The 19,148-nt window shown below is 42.5% G+C and overlaps 1 protein-coding gene across 2 annotated transcripts in view; it reads right to left on the minus strand.

Moving 5' to 3' along the window:
- Window positions 1-1,161: 1,161 nt before the first annotated feature.
- STAC (SH3 and cysteine rich domain) overlaps window positions 1,162-19,148 on the minus strand; it is an 87,262-nt gene continuing 69,275 nt past the window's right edge. Inside the window, exons 7-11 of one of the 2 annotated variants that reach the window (XM_063116192.1) lie at window positions 17,769-17,839; window positions 16,030-16,118; window positions 12,428-12,479; window positions 10,277-10,411; window positions 1,162-2,245 (exon numbers count right to left, since the gene is read on the minus strand). In XM_063116192.1, the coding sequence (XP_062972262.1) occupies window positions 2,147-2,245; window positions 10,277-10,411; window positions 12,428-12,479; window positions 16,030-16,118; window positions 17,769-17,839 (446 nt within the window). In that variant the 3' untranslated portion in view covers window positions 1,162-2,146. The remainder of the gene's footprint in view (window positions 2,246-10,276; window positions 10,412-12,427; window positions 12,480-16,029; window positions 16,119-17,768; window positions 17,840-19,148) is intronic. The other variant, XM_063116201.1, reaches the window with a different exon arrangement.

Here is a 19,148-nt window from a genome sequence, read left to right on the forward strand (position 1 = left end):
ATAAGCACAGGAGTTAGAAAACTGATGGAATGGTTGTCAGCAGTATTCAGTTCCACTCCAGATAAGGAGAAGCAAAGTCCTTCAAGCTAACCAGGTCTACATGTAACCCCCCATATAGCCCCCATAGCTTGGATGCAGCATGCATGCATTCAGCATTTTCATGTCAGCAAATGTCATTGCAGGTTCGGGATGCAGATTCAAACCCCAAAGTGTATGCTAGATTACAGCAGCCCTTTGCGAAGTACAAAGTGTGGACTTGAACTTCCCAACTGCACCATCTCTGGTGGCAAATGTACAGTGGTACTCAGCCAGCCACAGATTGGAGTGCAAGGCAAGTGGTGAAGATTAAAGAGCTGTACTTGGCAGTATGCTATCTGCTAAGAGCTCTCAGCTCAAAGTTTCTCAAACTAGTAAATAGAGCAAAACTGTTGCATTTTCATTCTATGGTTTGCCAAAGAGCTGCAGTGCTCTAAGAGCCATGCTTGGTTTTCTATTGCACTAGTACATGTGGGGAGAAGGTCTATATGTTCATAGAAAAGGGGCATGGTTCACTTTGCTCCCCTTTCCCTGAAACTCCCAGCACCCTCTCTTCCTTCCTGTAATGTTATATTCTTCCTTATAGTAATATCTGTGTTTTAATCATGCTTGCAAAGTTTGTAAAAAAATAAAATAACTGCTGGTTTAACTGATTAATAAAAAAGGGGACTTACAGCTCTTTAAAATATCGAACATCTGGTGACAAAAGGATTCCTTGTAGGTATTTATGTCTTTGAATGGTGGTATTCCCAATGAGCTTTTTTAGGCCAATGGATTCTGAATGGCTTCAAGAGTGATCCACTGTTCCCTTTAGATAGAAAGAAGAAACAAGAGGCCGATCCTGAAGTCTGACTGGAATCAGGAGCTTGTTGCTTGGCTTGGGTGTCAAAACAGAATTTGAAAGAAATTCTGGCTGTATAGCTGTAGTTTCTATCAGTGGTCAAAATCCAAACTACGTAAGATTGCTGAACTCACTAGGCTTTAGCAAGCCTGACTCTGTGTTGGATTGGGGCCAGTACATGCTTCCTGGTGAATCACCTAAACTTTGCTCTCATGAACGTTGCTGCATTTGTTCACAAATATGCTAGCTCAATCTGTTTTTCTTCCAGTCAATGTTTTTTTTTTTTTAATCAACAAGAATCTCCTCTGTTTTAAACTGCGAAATGGAATTGGTTACCCATATAAACAGGTTCATGCTATATACATATGTATAAAATATGATCAAACAATATAAGAAAAATAGAAAATTTCTTTAGCATGTCTGCAACTCAGCTCCATGCTTCTAGCATTTTTCTTCTTTTGGTAAGGATCAGGTAGCTACTTCTGACTAGGCCTACACTGGAGAAACCGCGCTTGTTAATTAGCTGTTTTAACAGTGTTTACATCCAACGTGCACTGAAATCTTTGCTTGTATACAAGGAATCCAAAGGACATACAAGCTCACCACAGAAACATATACCGAAAATCACAGAGAAATTAGTCCAGGCTACAGTACCTTTCTCAAATGGATGTCTGCACGATTCACCCGAACTGCTTTGTTACAAATCTTTAAAAGTCCGAACCAAACATTACGCTGATTTCCTAATACCATGGACAACATTTTAGGACCAGACTCACACTATATATTTCAAGCATCAAACCATAGTAGCACAAGGAAAAAAGTCTGAACCCTTGCCCATTCAATCACACTTCGAAAAAGAAAAAAGTCCCAAACAATTTTCTTAAGACACATGAACAGAGTGCACATCTCATCTTTTTAGATTACTTGTCTGCTTCCATCAGGATAACGCTTAGCAGCCTTACTCAGAAAAATCAGCCAATTTAACTTTTCACCTGCCTTTTTAAAAAACAAACAACCAATCCACCCTTCTCCTAACACGCTTCCCACCCTTGTCAGGCTCCTTTCCTGATAGTACAGTTTGTTGTCGATCAACCATCTCTCGTTGCTCACGAGCAGCTTTGACGCCCGATATCAATGGATCATAGTGGCTGTCTCATGATTTCCCTGGTCGTCTGCAAGACAGCGTTGTTTGGGTTAACACAGTGCAAGATGACGCAGACGGGCCTGGCTGGCAAAGCTTCGCTACTGCAGTGGACGAGCAGGCAAAAATCAGATGTTTTCTAGGACATCAGTGGGGACAAAGCCCCTTTTCTTCCCACTGTATACTTTGATAAAGCCGTCGTGTTCCTTCTCTGAAGTCATACAGATCTGAATGCAAAGAATGGAGAGAAAAGTTTTAAATTTTACATACTCAAGAATCACTTTTATGGTAGAACCCCAATAGTAGTTGGGAGAGGCTTCTAGCAAGTAAATAAGGATGACCACTGAACTTCACAGCCCTCCTTTTTTTGTAGCCTGCGAAGATGAACCCCACTTTCCTTGATGCTTTAGTTGGGGGAAGCTACGAAGGCAGACAATATGGACATCCTTCCCTATCCTCCAGCATCAGTGTGGTAAGGGATGGAGTTGGCCAGTGGTCTAGCCAACAGATATGCTTCTTATCTTCCAGCTTGTAACATAGTACCAGAAGACAAGGTGTGTGTGGCTCAGAGGCCTAGGTAACTGGGTGACTCCCTATCTTTCAGTGCTATCCTGCAAACCACTAGAGCACAACACAAACTCAATGATGCATATGAACAGCTGAGAACCAGACCACTGTGGCTGTGAGGTTCACGAACAGCCACAGAAGAAATCAACTCAAGGTATATGGGGTGGTGGTAGTTGGGGGGGAAATCATGTCCCACAACCTCCTCTCAGTATGCCCAATTTTTTTCTGCGCACCTCAGTCTTAGCCGTAAATCTTCTAAATAGCTTAAAATGGAAGCTATTTTAAGAGCATTTTACTTTTTCTTGTTGATGTGCCAGTATAATCTTTCATTGATATCAGTGGTGCACTTCTCTTATATAGTCTCCACAGAAATTAAAATTGGTTGAGTAAACGTTCATCATTCGATTTGTCTGAGGTGTTCACTGGAACCTTCTTGGTGGGCTGGGCCCATTAATAACTTTCAGATTCAGGATGTCAACATCAGGGACAGTATCCAATGGTACTCCTACACAGCGTAGACCCACTGAAATGAATGGACCTAATCTGGGTAGGGACACTGCCCAGGTCTGATACCTTGTGAATTTGCCTTATATTGTTCTCCTATGACTCCAAACATCATGAGTGAACAATGTGGTCAGTTCTGGGACCCTAATCAGATAAACCCAATTTGTGTGACGAGGGACAGGGGTAAATGAAAATAAATGAAAGCTGAGATTCTCAGTACACTTCATACCAAAATCTGCAATTGTGCCTATGGATGGCATAAGTGGGAGAACAACCAAGACCCTGTTTCTTCATATATATGTAATGCTTTTGTGAGAGAGAAACTCATGTGCGCTTATGCTTTTCGACTCTGTCTCACAGTATTACTTTATTGACAACTTGTGCTATGTGCATGAAGGACAGAAAACGGCCTGAGAGGCGGCCGCTATCAAGTGCTTGCAGCTTGCTATATCAAACTGGACTCGGCTTACAAATAACAGTAGCTGCTTGGTGTGGTTGATTCATGCAAAAAAGATTTTGTGTAGGTGACAGGGGCTGGAAAGCAACCTCCTGTCCTCATTAATGACCCAGGATTAAAGAAATCAATAACTAGCACCGACTAGAGTTCAAGTGTCCAGAAATGGTTTAGAAGACGGTATAGTTCATAGGCTATTTTTGAACTAGTCTGTTGGTCTTGACAGACAGGAAACACCATCTAATATTAGCCACTTTTTTCTTGCTCCCCCCCCCCTTTTTAGTCTAAAAATAAAATTGTTTGGGTCCTGCCTGTTCCTTGAACTTTGGAATGTCTTCAGACCTGTTGTCCGTTTTTCTCAGAACTTCTGTTCATTGCTTCTCTCTTCAGGCTCCTCTGCACAATTTGTGACCCACTACACCAAAATGCCACTAGCCAACCATGCATGGCAGCCCAGCAGGGCGTTAATAAACATCCCCTTCTTTCTACCAGCTTGGGGGTGCAAAAATAATGGTGTTGTTAGGCACCTCCCAGGCCACAATACATGGCTGGAGGAGGAGGAAATTCAGCTTGGTGGCTCATACATTGTTCAGGTATGCCTTTAAGAGAAAGTTCAGAGAAGTTATTAGCAGATGACCAGTTAAGTTGCAAAATTATTCCTAGATCTACACCAAGCAGGATATAGCACTATGAAAGTGGTATGAAAGCAGTATATAAAAGGCAGGAGCCACACTACCGCTTTATAGCGGTATTGAAGTGCACTGACAACTGTTGGGGCCCATTGAGACATATCATATACTGCTTTCATAGTGCAATATCCTGCTTGGCGTAGATCTGGCCCTTGTCTCCATGAAAAATGAATGTCGTACAAAGGTTATCCAATATCCCCTTCTAAAGAGGCAGCTGGTATTTAAATACTGTGCCTTATTCTAAGAGCTTCATAGCTCCACCATACTTTCAATGCAAGAGGTAAGAGTCACATTCATAACCCCACCCATTTTTGACTCTGCTTCCACCCACTGCTGGAATGCAGACCCCGACAGGTTTTGACTGTGGACCTCAACAGGAGAACTGTTCATCACCCCCTGGGATAAACCAACTAATAATTAAATCCTATGCATGGTTACCTCAGAAGGGTAAGTCCCATTAAAATCATACAACTTACGTCTGAGTAAATACAGGATTGGGCTGTATGCGGTATATCCACCTGGTGTCATAACGTGGGCCACACACCAGAAAATTCTTTGCTATGTCTTAGTTCAGCCATGAACCTAATAGATGGCCTAGAGCAGGCCACTATTTCTCATCCTCAAGCTTCCTCTGGAATATGGGGGCTAATAATCAAGGCACACCTTATAGGATTATTGTAAATGCTAGCATATGTGAAGAACTTTGAACACTCCAAAGCACTATACAACCTGTTTTGCTGTGGTGATTAAAAATTTAAATCAGTCTGAAACTAGTTGATGCAGCATCCTCAAGTCTTGGTATGGCACCCTCCTACAGAATCATGGGAATTGTAGTTCTGAATCTCTAGGGGTGCTGAAAATTCTTTGTTAGAGATTCCTTGCCTCCCCATTAAAAGTCTCAAGTTTTCAGTCACCATTAAACAAGAACTACATCAGCTTAATCCTAGAGTGAGACTATCGCTTTTAAGAGTGTCGAAGGTGCTGTGGCAGAGGCATCATGGCCCAGTGTGAACACACACTCATTTCTTTTGTGCAGCTGTTATCTCTGGGTTTCAGAGACACATATATTTTAAAAGGAAGTGGACAGTGATATGACATGGGCAGCAGCGCACATGGCGTGTGCTCTAGCTCCACTGTTGCCTCCGGCAAACAGATTTTGCTGGTGTTTGTAATGCTTCGATTCTCAGACAAACCAGAGGTGACAATGTGACAAAAAAGACAGGTGTATGTACACCATCGGCAAAGCCACTGTTGTCATACCGCTTTCAACTTTAAAACACTATTGTTGTTTCCAGCCTTTGAAAACCTGTGTAAAGTTTCTGAACCGTCATGACAATAGGATGAGTGCCCTCAGCATGGGTAATGGTGATGATAGCATGGGACTTTAGCATTCCACCTGCAGGCAAATTTGTAAATTGGGCACTTGAATTCAACCCCTGGCAGGATTTGCTTCTTCTACACAGCTCCCTCTCATCACATAAGGCGGGGGACGGGACGGGACGGGACGGGACACACACACATCTTAATAGGGCTACTGCTGGCCTGAAACCTCTTCCGATTTACAAAGGCTTCCGTGCCTGGTTTCTTAGAAGCAATTTTTTAAGCTAGAGCTGGGTGAGCAGTCCTAGCCTTGAGGGAGCTTCCTATTCCATTTTTTAAAAAATCTGACCTGAATTTATCACCACGCACAGTGATTTTTAGCCATTACTGCACATTGATAACCTCAACAACATGACTGCATAAACGGAGCTGAGCTAGGTGGATCAATGATCTGGCCCTGTATGTGGCAGCTTCCTACTTTCTCTTCTTCCCACCATAGTGGCAGAGGGCTTCTCTTTTCCCTCCTCTGTGCTAGGGTGACCATATGGAAAGGAGGACAGGGCTCCTGTATCCTTAACAGTTGCACAGAAAAGGGAATTTCAGCAGGTGCAATTTGCATACATGCAGCACCTGGTGAAATCCCCTCTTCATCCCAACAGTTAAAGGTGCAGGAGCTATACTAGAATGACCAGATACAAAAGAGGGCAGGGCTCCTGCAGCTTTAACTGTTGTGATGAAGAGGGAATTTCACCAGGTGCTGCATAACAAATGACACCTGCTGAAATTCCCTTTTCTGTGCAACTGTTAAAGATACAGGAGCCCTGTCCTCCTTTTCATATGGTCAGCCTAGTTGACCAATAGATCCAATAATAATAGCATGATCCAATAGCATTCTTTTGACTTAACTGTATTTTTGTGTTGATGTATTAAAAATATGTCAATTACTTTCACTTGGTGTGTCAGAGAAGCAATGACTCTGAATTTATCTGAAACTGTGTGTGAATGGGCTTGCATCATTTCCCCAAGCCATTTTTTCACAAAGGCTCAGAAAAATCCTCCCTACCCCAGTCCTCAATATAACAGGCAGGAGCCACACCACTGCTTTATAGCAGTATTGAAGTGCACTGACAAGTGTTGGGGCCCATGACACATACCATATACCACTTCATAGTGGAATATTCTGCTTGGTGTAGATGAGCCCTTGGAGAAGTCTTCCAAGGCGTTAACTGCCTAGGCAGGCTTTTAAGAGCTCTTGGAGGTTCATTCCTGAGCTTGGCTTGGGTGAATGTTGCTAGCAGCCTGAATTTTTACTTGGTGCAGGAAAATGAGGCAACTAGGTAAGTATTTATTTATTTATTACATTTCTATACCGCCCAATAGCTGGAGCTCTCTGGGCGGTTCACAAAAGTTTACAAACCTGCAGGTATCTGGTAACCAGGGGTTAGGTCACAGTTGTTGTTTTTAATGTACAGTGTGCACATGACATGTGTGTGTGCGCGTGTGCGTGTATATACACTCACACACGTCCATCTATCTTCTGTCCTCTTTTAAGTATGGAATAATACACATATGACTACATAAAAGTGGAATGCCAAGGAGCAGGACGGACTTTCTCCAAGCCAATCAAGTTTTCTCTGCACCACTTTCTGGATCTTCCTGGTTCTGCTGCCCAGCGGTTTCTTTCTCCTTTCATCCCTCGTGCATAATATACTCAGCATTACGCCACAGGGATTCAACCCCAGAATTGGCCCCTATGGTGGCTGCAATGTTTGTGAAGATTAGAGAGCCATTTATTTGGAACCACCTTTTCAAGGAGAGCTTTGTACAATTGCTCCCTTGGTCCCTCCTAAAGAAGATGGCAAAACATGCTCTTTTCCACTCCTCCCAGGTCCCAGCTTTGTTACAAGGGCTTATATCAATGTGAAAGTAGAAGGGCAAGAAAGCCATATAAATACAAATTGCCTCACTGTCTGGGCAAAGTGACCCGGCATGCCTACGGGCACTTAAAACATCGCTGCCTGTCTGAATAATGTTATGCGTTGCTGCTGTTGATATAATGCTGTGCATAAAAACTTCCTCATTTCCTGCGACAAACACTTTACGGTTTGTATTCACGTCTTGCTGTGCACATGTAACTCCTGTTAATCAGCTGACGAGTTTGTGTAAGAACTAGCAGGATATATTCCTGTTTGAGATATCCAGCACCATTTCAAGGCACCAAGGAGTCAACCTCAGGCTTAGTGACTGAAACCTTTAAGAGAGTGTTTCTTTCCAGTAGAAAGTTTGGCCCACTGTTTTTTTTTTTTTAAAGATATCCGTATCAAAGAAAGACAGCACAGCTTCATACTGTGAATTTAAATGTGCACCAATGTGGATTTGTCAGTTTCAAGGTGCTGCAAGTATGTGTACCTTGAAACTGCATGTATGTGGTGACTGATGCAGGCAAAGATCTGTATTATATTGTATTTAATGTTGTTCCCCGCCTTGATCCAGAGGGAGAGGCAGGTAAGAAATAATAATAATAATATTAATTTCAACAGTTAAAGCTGCAGGAGACCTGCGCTCTTGACCAGATACAAAAGAGGGCTGGACTCCTGCAGCTTTAACCGTTGTGACACCTGCTGAAGTTCCCCTTTTTATGCAACTGTTAAAGATACAGGACCCCATGCTCCTTTTCATATGGTCACACTAATAAACCAGGAGTGGGCAACTGTGGGGTGTCCAGGGGCCATTTTTACCTCTCCTCATCCCCAGGCCACAGTCTGCTGGGGTGCCGTGCTGGAGGGGGGGATTGACGGTTTGCCACCACAATTCAGCAGCAAACCACAACAGAGGGCTTAAATGGTCAAATTTATCTTGTTTTGTAGCGAGATTTGACCCTCCTAGTGCTTCATAGGGGCTACGGAATGCTAAGAGGATCAAATTTTGCTTCTGAACAAGCTAAATGCAACTCTTTTAGTGCTCTGTAGTGCTGAAACCCTCCTTTCTTGTTTATTTAAAAGAAGGCTTTTTGGGGCACAAACAAATTCAGTGGCGAAGCAGGGGCCTCACCTGGTGCGGGGGCAGTGGGCTTTGCATGTGGCCCATTTGTCGCCCATTCCTGGTGTAACAATACTAAGCTAGATGGACCAACCATCTGTCCTGAGAGCTTCCTATTCCATTTTTAAAAAAATCTGACCTGAATTTATCACCATGCACAGTGATTTTTAGCCATTACTGCACATTGATAACCTCAACAGCATGACTGCATAAACGGAGCTGAGCTAGGTGGATCAATGATCTGACCCTGTATGTGGCAGCTTCCTACTTTCTCTTCTTCCCACCATAGTGGCAGAGGGCTTCTCTTTTCCCTCCTCTGTGCTAGGGTGACCATACGGAAAGGAGGACAGGGCTCTTGTATCCTTAACAGTTGCACAGAAAAGGGAATTTCAGCAGGTGCAATTTGCATGCATGCAGCACCTGGTGAAAACCCCTCTTCATCCCAACAGTTAAAGGTGCAGGAGCTATACTAGAATGATCAGATACAAAAGAGGGCAGGGCTCCTGCAGCTTTAACTGTTGTGATGAAGAGGGAATTTCACCAGGTGCTGCATAACTACAAATGACACCTGCTGAAATTCCCTTTTCTGTGCAACTGTTAAAGATCCAGGAGCCCTGTCCTCCTTTTCATATGGTCAGCCTGGTTGACCAATAGATCCAATAATAATAGCATGATCCAATAGCATTCTTTTGACTTAACTGTCTTTTTGTGTTGATGTATTAAAAAAATATGTCAATTACTTTCACTTGCTGTGTCAGAGAAGCAATGAAGGAAGTGGCAGAATGGACTCCAGCCTTCTTAGGGTTAACTGCCTGTCATCAGCTGGATTTCCATGGTCTGGTAGGAAACAAACCAGAACCAAAACCAGGCCCTTGTAATTAGTCATGGTGATCATTTTCATGTCAGTTATGCCTCAATCTAAGCCCATTCCTCTGCCTAATCACTCGATTACACAAAACTGTCCATAGTAGAAACTATTGTGCCTGAGATTATAATGAAACTCCCTCTGTGGTGCTTGATCTGTGACGGCCACTTCACAAATGATCCCTTCAAGCTGCCAACATCAAGGGAGGAACATGTCTGTGTGAACTTGCCCATTTATTCCACATATAAGAACACAAGAACAGCCTTAGATAATACATATCAAATCCAGCATTCTGTTCGTAGAGTGGCCAAGCTGATTCCAACAGGAAGTCCACTAGCACCTTCCCCAGTAACTGGTATACAAAGGCCTACTGCCTCTGATACTGGAGGTAAAGTATAGCCATCATGACTAACAGTCATTGAGGGTGCAATCCTATGCATGTTTAGAGAGAAAGAAGTCCTACAGCTCCTAGCATTCCTCAGCCAGCCACGATGGCTGGGGAATGCTGCGAGTTGTAGGGTTTTTTTCTCTCTAAACATGCATAGGGGATTGCACCCTGATAGCCTTATTGGCCGTGAATTTGTCTAACCCCCTTTTAAAGCCATTCAAGTTGTTGTTCACCACTACATCTTTGGGCAGCAAATTCCATAATTTAGCTAGGCACTGTGTGAAGAAGTATCTTCCATGTATGTGTGCCTTGAATCTCAAATCCTAGTACAGTTTTTTTGGAAGCTTGTGCCATGGGAACTAACTGCATAAGAAAAGCGGAGGCATGCCCTTAAAGTTGTAATGCCCAGGAAGTAATTCCAAGTTTACTCACTTGGTTCTCTTTCAGGGTTATCTGGCCCTGTTCCTTGCATCCAATAAACGTTCTGATACACCTGAAAACGTTTTCATCTTGTAATCTTTGAACAAAATTAGCAGGAAAAAAGCCAACCCGGTCTTCTATTTTTCCCTGCAAAGAGGACATGATGACAGAACAGTGACTTTAACATTAAGGACACAAATTTTGCTTTTCTATTTATTACATTTCTATCCTGTCATTCCTGCAAAGTGCTCAAGGTGGTGTACACAGTTTCCCCTCCCCCTATTTTATCCTTGCAACAACTCCGTGAGGTACCTAGAGTGACTGATCCAAAGTCATCCATTGAGCTTCAGGGCCGAGTGGGGATTTGAAACTGAATCACTTCAGTTTTAGGCTCTATTTCAGGGCCTGTGGGCATATTTCAAAATTTGAGCTATTGCTGTGGGCACTACTATTAAATGCTTAATCAGTGGACCATCGCTTTGGCATCTACCTGTTGCTTCTAAGGATCTGGTGTTGTATCAAATTCAGCAAAAATGTTTGATTCGTGTCTATTCAACACTGCAGGGGCTCTTTAAAAAAGGATTACTTAATTTGGCTAATTGCTGGCAGTGCAATACAGTTACTGCTTCTTTTAAACATATGTTTTGTCAATGTTTTTTTGGTGGGAGGAGGTTATTACACAGATAAATTTTGTACTGGAACAGTCTTTAATATTCATTGATGAACACCCTCTTGTAAATTGTTTACCTTCTTCATGGAAATTAACAAATGGTCAGCGTAAATGGATTCTCTGTGTGTTTTTTGACAGCTAAAAGACTGATATTATAGCACTGGAAGGATAAACACTCACCTCCTATAATGCAATGGAGTGACAGCCCTACAAAGCTTTCAATATTTGAATGGGTGGCACACAGATACCACCTACCAACACATACATATTTGGCTATTTGATCTGCTTTTGTGGTAGCCTATACAGAACGACTACCCTGTTTCCCCGAAAATAAGACAGTGTCTTATATTAATTTTTGCTCCCAAAGATGCGCTAGGTCTTATTTTCAGGGGATGTCTTATTTTTCCATGAAGAAGAATACGGTACACATTTATTGTTGAACAAAAAAAAAGGTCTTATTTTCGGAGGGATGCCTTATATTACAGCGAGAGGCAAAACTGGAAGTAGGTCTTATTTTCGGGGGATGTCTTACTTTCGGTGAAACAGGGTAGAAAAATGTATGCATTTCATAGGTATTCATAGCTATATATACAAATCCATGTACATATATTTTTTAAAAAATGGCAATACATAATTTTTTAAAAGGTGTGTTGGGGACCCCTGCTCTAGCTACCCTCACATTACTGTACTTATAAATGTATCCACCACTTGATGGCACTTTCCCGTGCTGCCCTGACGTGGCATCCTATCCTGAGCAGGGGTGTGGTAATGTAAGGGAGATGGGGCAGTTTCAAAAGTCTCTTAAACACCTCCTGAAGACACACCTTTTTACGCAGGCTTTCCCTGGTCTTTAAAGTAGCTGGCTGTATATTTCCTTTTAAACTTTTTAATGTTTTGAATTGATACTTGTTGTATTTTATGATTTTTAATTGTGCCCTGCCCAGAGAGCTTCAGCTGATGGGCAGTATAAAAATGTTATAAATAAATAGATAAATAAATAAAACAAAGTCTTCAGGAAGTGGTGCAAGGTGCTGCTGGCAATCCGCCCTGCCCCTAAATCCTCACGTTGTCTTCCGTCACACCCTGGGCCTTGCAAGGGCTTTCTTAGGCCCTTTTTACACCTAATGATTATCCCAGGCAAATGGAGGGGTCATCCCTGCCTGCTCCCGGGATCCCCTGTGTGTCATTTGCATGCACAGGGATGATCCCGGGACGATCCCTGGAAAAAAGGCAGGTGTAGTAACGGCCTTAGAATACCAGTGAAGTACTGTTGTAGAGCAGCTACCCAAATAATCAACTATGGCTTTACACCAGAGCCAAGAGCACAGCTCTCAAGCCTATGAACTGCTGCTCCAATGCAGTGAAGCATAGGGTCAGGCTGCAAATGAGTTTGCACTAATCCATCCACACCTAAGAAGTGTATACTATACTGTTCTCCACGCCCCCCCCCCCCAGCCCGGCCTTTTCTTTCTATGTTAATTAAATTATTATACCTTCCACCAGTCTTCATTCGAATCTTCCAGAAGTGTGATTCTATCTCCTGGCCTATAATGAGAAAACAGAAAGATCAGGAAGGTTGAGTTTAAATGTGCCTGCTCATGCGCAATGGTACCAGTGAATTTCACAATTTCTTCAGGCCACTGAAATGCCTTGTAGTGATACAAGGTTATTTGTTATGTTAGCCACTGCAGATTTCGCAGTGGACCAACTTTTCCTAAGTTGTATGGATTCTATGGACTGGTGTTGTAGGTTTTTACTTTCAGGAATTTTACACAAATTTCGTCATAGAAAAATACTTAATTTTTTTTTTTAAAAAAAACTGGCTAAAAATGTGTATTTTCTCCACTGGCTAAAGTGTAAAACTGAGCATTTAGGGGGGTATTTGCATATTTGGGGGGCAGATTTGTGAATTTTCACAAGTGTGAATTTGCACAAATTCAGGAAATTGGGAAAAATCAGATTCTGTCAGTGAGAGGACCCAACGAAAGGCAACTGACAACCCATGAAATGCAGACAGAACGGATTTCACAAAATCCGTACATCTGCAGTCATGACTAACTGAAGCCCCATTGCTTTCAATGGGACTTACTCGTGGCTAACTTGACTGGGATCATTGCTTCTTTTGCTGTTCTCATTAGGTTTTGTGAATGTATTTTCTCTATTTTTTGTGGTTGTTTCAGATGGTGTCCACATATCTATACGCAAAACCTTTAACTGGTTGCTAAAAAGAACTTCATGTAACATCTCAGAAGGAGGATGTTATAAAGTCAAAGTTGCTCATTTTGGATAAAAAAAAGAGGTATTTCATTTATTACATTTCTATACTACCCAATAGCTGAAGCTCTCTGAGTGATTCACAACAATTGGCAGTAATATACATAAAATTACCCTGGACTGATGGAAGTGGACTTTTCCATCCCTTCCTCCTCCATGCCAGCTCCTCCACCCTTAGCCTCCTGAAAGGGTTACACAGAGGGTCAGGGAGCCCTGCTGAATGGAGTGAGCTGTGGTGCTTTGGTGCAGGGTGTGTATCTCACAAAATTGAAGGAGTGGAGCCTTTCGGTCAATGGGAACCAGAATGTGGATCCAACCCTCTGTGTCCTTTTAAAAATGTCCTTCATTTATGTCTGGTTTTCTAGCCTTGCTCCTGACACAAAGTAATCACTATCAGTTGCCAGGTAAACAAGATGGCCAGAAAGTTCTGTCATTTATGTCCCACATAAACTGTTTATAGTCGGGGAAGGGTGCAGCTGGAAACTGGGAATTTTTAAAAAAAAGATTGCAGAGGGATGACAGGAGAATGTTAATGTCAGCTTCACACGTACATATTATGCTGATGAGTACAAAGGATCCTGATTTAGTCATACTTAAATCATGACTAACTTAAGTCCTTGATTACAGTGCTTCTACTCTTGTATGACTAAATCTGGACATAAAACTTGTATATCTATCATATGGGTGTCATTGGTACTGTTTTGACGCTGGCAGAAAAAAAAAAGAGGTGAATAATTGCCAAAATAGATGATACTGGCAGCAAGGTGAGGAAGTCCTCCATTAATGGAAACTGCAGGTCGGATCCAGATTTAGTCATATTTAAATTAGACCCAATGAAATCAATGGACCTTAAGTTAGTCATAATTAACTTCAGTTCCATTGATTTCCATGGGTCTCTTCTAAATATGACTAAATCTGGATCCAACCTTCTATCAATAACCAGGTGTTTGAAGCTCTACATTAGGGGTGGGAAGCTGCACCCCTCCAGATGCTGCTGTACTACAAGTCCCATCATACCCAACCACAGGTCATGTTAGCTGGGGCTGATGGGACTTGGAATCCACAGGTTCCCCCACCCTACTCTAAGTACAAGAGGTTCATGTGATCACGCCCCATTCAAGGAATCACCTTTAGTCCATTTCCTGCCACTTGCCCCTCATGACCAGCTAAGAGTAGGCTGACCATATGGAAAGGAGGAGAGAGCTCCTGTATCCTTAACAGTTTGATTGAAAAGGGAATTTCAGCAGGTGTCATTTGTATGCATGCAGCGCCTGGTGAAATTCCCTCTCCCTCACCACAGTTAAAGCTGCAGGAGCCCTGCCGTCTTGACCAGATACAAAAGAGGGCAGGGCACCTGCAGCTTTAACGGTTGTGATGAAGAGGGAATTCCATATATACAAATGACACCTGCGGAAATTCCCTTTTCTATGAACCTGTTAAAGATACAAGAGCCCTGTCCTCCTTTCCATATGGTCACTCTAGCTAAGAGTGAAGGTCATAGCTCTGACATGGGGTCGGTTTTATGGGGGGAGGCACTAAGGAAGGCCAGGAGGAAGCATGTATATGGTTACTAGGCAATGACAAGGTCTGTTTTTCTTCCAAGCCATATTTTCCTTCTCCAGCTGGTCAGGAGGTGGCAGCTGCAATGGCAGGGAGGCGATTAAGTGGCAGGACAAGGTGGGTGGTGGCAACTGTGGCTCAGCAGTGTGATGTTGCGTAGTTGCCAGGGTGTTTCACCAGCTGGTTCTAGCTCTGTAGAGGACTTTATCTAGCTCTGGGCCAGAGGATGCCTCTCGGGCAAACACATGTGACCAACAGCCAGGCGGCTCTTTGGGAGTGGGAAATGGTGATTGCCGAATGGGGGAGACGAATGCGGGAGAGGGAAAACAAATGGGCGAAACCTTGCTAGAGGAAATGCTGGGGGATTTGAAATGGGGAACGAGTGGGTGGGGAAGGGTTTAAGCACCCTTGTGCCTGCTGCTGCCTTTCTTATCACAACCATCTCCTAAAAGGCTTGTCCTAGTTTTGCTGTTGTTTAAGGGGCGGATGGGCTACAGATATGTAGGGTGACCATATGAAAAGGAGGGCAGGGCTCCTGTATCTTTAACAGTTGCAACGAAAAGGGAATTTCAGCAGATGTCATTTGTATGCACGCAGCACCTGGCGAAATTTCCTCTTCATCACAACAGTTAAAGCTGTAGGAGCTATACTAGAGTGACCAGATTTAAAAGAGGGCAGGGCACCTGCAGCTTTAACTGTTGTGATGAAGAGGGAATTTCACCAGGTTATCCATATATACAAATTACACCTGCTGACATTCCCTTTTAAATACAACTGTTAAAGATACAGGAGACCTGTTCTCCTTTTCATATGGTCACCTTACTGATATGCTTCTGTAAATAATGTGCAGTTTGGCCTTTTGTGCATGCAACCACTTCACAAAAGTGGTTCTCTTTGCCCTACTCATATAATTTTCATTTAATTTGGAAAGAGAAAGTGGGTGCCTGAGAGATCGAGATAGTTTATTCTGGATTCCCACAGAACTTTATGGGTTTTTTTTTAATACAACTTTTATTTTTATCTTAACCCTGACCAATCTATTCATGTCACAGAATACTGTGTTGTCCCCCAAGCTCTATTCTTACATTCTGTGAATTGTTTGACCAGTTTTGATGTGGTGGATCCTCTGCAGTTACAGAGAGGTAGAACCAATGCTATCCAGCCCTTGCTGGATGTGTATGAACCTATACGTGACGGACAGATCAGAGCTGTGCTATTCCCAACTCCTACAAATCACATATTCAAATATACAAAAAAATACCTCATTTCCAAATCTTCATTCTCTTGTGGTACAAATTTGTACAAGGCAACATAGGTATTCATCTGTACTGCGTCTTTATTAAGAGTTCCCTTCAGAATGGAGGGGGAAAAAGAAGAGGAGATATCAGCAGCTGTTTTGTTAAAGCTGTGCTGACTAGAACAGAGATGTAGGCTAGGGGAAGGCAATCTGGGACCCTACAGATGTGTTTGAGTCCATCTTGCATAATTGATAACTATTAGCCATACTGACTGGGGTTTCTAGGAATTGTAATCCAAAACATCTGGAGGGCCCCAGGTTGCCTACCTCTGAGTAGACAAATTTAAACACACGCACTCTGAAAACGATGTGCCGTTTTGAAATAGGATATGAATTCTTTGGTTTGTAGAGCAACCAAAAGTTCAAACAATAGCCATGTTTGAACTGAATATGCAGTAGCGTTTGCCCTGTTGAAATCAGCCCCTGGATGCAGAAATAGGGTGACCATATGAAAAGGAGGACAGGGCTCCTGTATCTTTAACAGTAATGTAGAAAAGGGAATTTCAGCAGCTGTCAATCGAAGAGGGTGAAATTCACTCTTCATCACAACAGTTAAAGCTGCAGAAGCCCTGCTTTCTTTTGTATCTGGCCACTCTACTACAGCTAGTGTAGTTTTAACTGTTGTGATGAGGAGGGAATTTCACCTTCTTTAATTGACACCTGCTGAAATTCCTTTTTCTACATTACTGTTAAAGATACAGGAGCCCTGCAGAAAGCCATTGGTAAAATGTATTAATTGATGGTGTCTGGATTGGTTTTGAAACAAAGTTCATGAGTCATCAGCTTGTGGGATTAAGGAAGTGCCACCATACTATAGAGTGACCTTCCCCAACCTGGCACCCTCCAGATTAGTTGAACTACATTTTCCATCATCCCCAACCAGTATGGACAATGTAGTACAACATATCCGGAGGGCACCAGGTTGGGGAAAGCTGCTCTAGAATTCATTGAACCACTTTATTATGGACATAAATAAAGTGTTATGCCCAAGCATCCACTGTTGAATGGGAGCTGTTTCCTCAATCTCAGGCTGCCCAGTGGTTTGGATGAATGAAGGAAAAGCATAAATGGGGCCAACAGCTTGAGTTTTTCCCACCTGATCTCTGCCAGCAATGGAGAAGGGTAGCAATCAGGTATGAAAGACCCACTTGGGCTTATCAAGCTGTCATCACCAAAGTAGAAGGTTTATGCCTTCTACTGTATACTCCATACGCATAGGAATCCTTTTCAAATGCACTCAGTTCCTTTCTAGCTGGAGCCATTTGAATTTTAAAAATGCCTTTGCCAATGTAGAAGAGCTCCATCAGTGTCACATCTTCCTGAAGGTCTCATTTATCAGACTGCATTTCCCATGTCCATCCAGTCCACAGATCAGGATAAACTTTTTGCTGTACATTTTGCACTTGAGATAATGTGTGCTTGAGTAAAAAAAATGCACATGTGCCACATCCATTATGAAGAGCACCTAACAAGCATATAGCGTCGGCCACCCCCGCATCTGTGTATTTGAAAGGGAAAAGCTGCCTGTGGAACACGCACCCAGATAAATTTACACGGTCCACGTGCATTTGCCAATGTATAGCAGAGTACAAAATGTCTCTGAAGAAGCACCCTTTATTGGTATACTGTCATGGAAAATCAACTCTGTTCAAAGGAATGTGAAACGTAATCGAACATTTGTTATAGTTACATTAAAAAGTCACCTGTAGGACTGAGTTTATTTTCTTCGGTTCATCTCCAAAGTCTGCGGTACCATTTACCGAGTATGTAAACACTATAACCAAAGAGAAAAGAGATATTACGATCAAGAATCCATCTGCCCAAACAAGCCAGTTTTGTGTATTTCTTTATCCTTATTCCATTATTTTCTCACTTTCATTTTGCCTTTCTTTCTTCGGAGAGATTTTGTAACTTTTGCTCATATTGAGCAATGCCTTCTGTGGATGAAATAGCCAAATTATCTATTGTTCACCACTGCAAGACTTTAAGGGACAATAGGTTGAGGACTATGAGGACTGATCTTATTACTGCTATCTTTCTCATAGCTGACCTACAAAATAATAATAATAAAAATAGTCTTTTTCTTTTTCAATTTTGATCAGGAAATATGTATTCCTGTAGTGAAAAATAGCACCGAATCACTCAATATGAAGGCACCTGCATTTACACCATGGATAGGGAACCTTCAGCGCACAGGCCTGATAAGGCCCACAGGGATCCCTCATTTGACCTATAAGCTTCTTCTCCTGGCTCTGGCCCCTTTCCTATGGAGGAAAAAACTCTTATCTCCTATTAGCAGCTGATCAGAGACATGTGCTTTCCCCCTGCTTAACACTGAAAAGAGTTCCCTGGTCAGGCCAGGGGAAGAAGCTGCTGATTCAGCCTTGCTTCCTTCTAAGCCTTGACCTGCTTCCTTCTGAGTAGACATGTAGAGGATTCTCTTGCATACTTGTGAGTAGACATGATGTTCATGCTTACTTCTGAGGATACACACCTCCTATTGGTAACAATGGATTTTGGGAGGCTGGTTGGGTTTTTTTCTTGCTCTGCCCACTTTGCCTTTGGCCCTGTCCCCTAATGGAATGTGCCCCCAGAGAGCTTCTCTGAAACTGAAGCTAGCCCTTGGGCTCAGAAAGGTTCATCACCCCTGGTTTACAAGTATAAGGTCCCAGCCTTTGTGTCTCCAATTGAAGGGTTCTAAGTAAAAGGGCTGGGAAATCTGCTGAGACCTTGGAGAGATGCTATCAATCAGAGCAGACAATTCTGAGTTTCACATGTCTGTGGAAACACAGCTTCTTTTTGGCCATTAAGTTTTGACGCTTCCCCAAGTAATATTCAGATTGGAAACCCAGCGGGACAAATATAGAACGTTTAAAAAGGAAATGATGCTCACATGTAAAAGACCCTTGAAAGATACATGAACTCATTTTAATAAACTCTTTGATTCACTACAGCATTGCTCTAGTTTTGCACTAATGAGATGGCATTCCCCCACATTGCTGGAAAGACAAGAAATCAGCTTTTGTAGGCTAACTTTTTCCTATATTGAATACTAATTTTCATGCTGGAAAAATCATTGGATG

This window comes from Elgaria multicarinata, chromosome 1, assembly GCF_023053635.1.
Source record: "Elgaria multicarinata webbii isolate HBS135686 ecotype San Diego chromosome 1, rElgMul1.1.pri, whole genome shotgun sequence".
Classification (NCBI taxonomy): domain Eukaryota; kingdom Metazoa; phylum Chordata; class Lepidosauria; order Squamata; family Anguidae; genus Elgaria; species Elgaria multicarinata.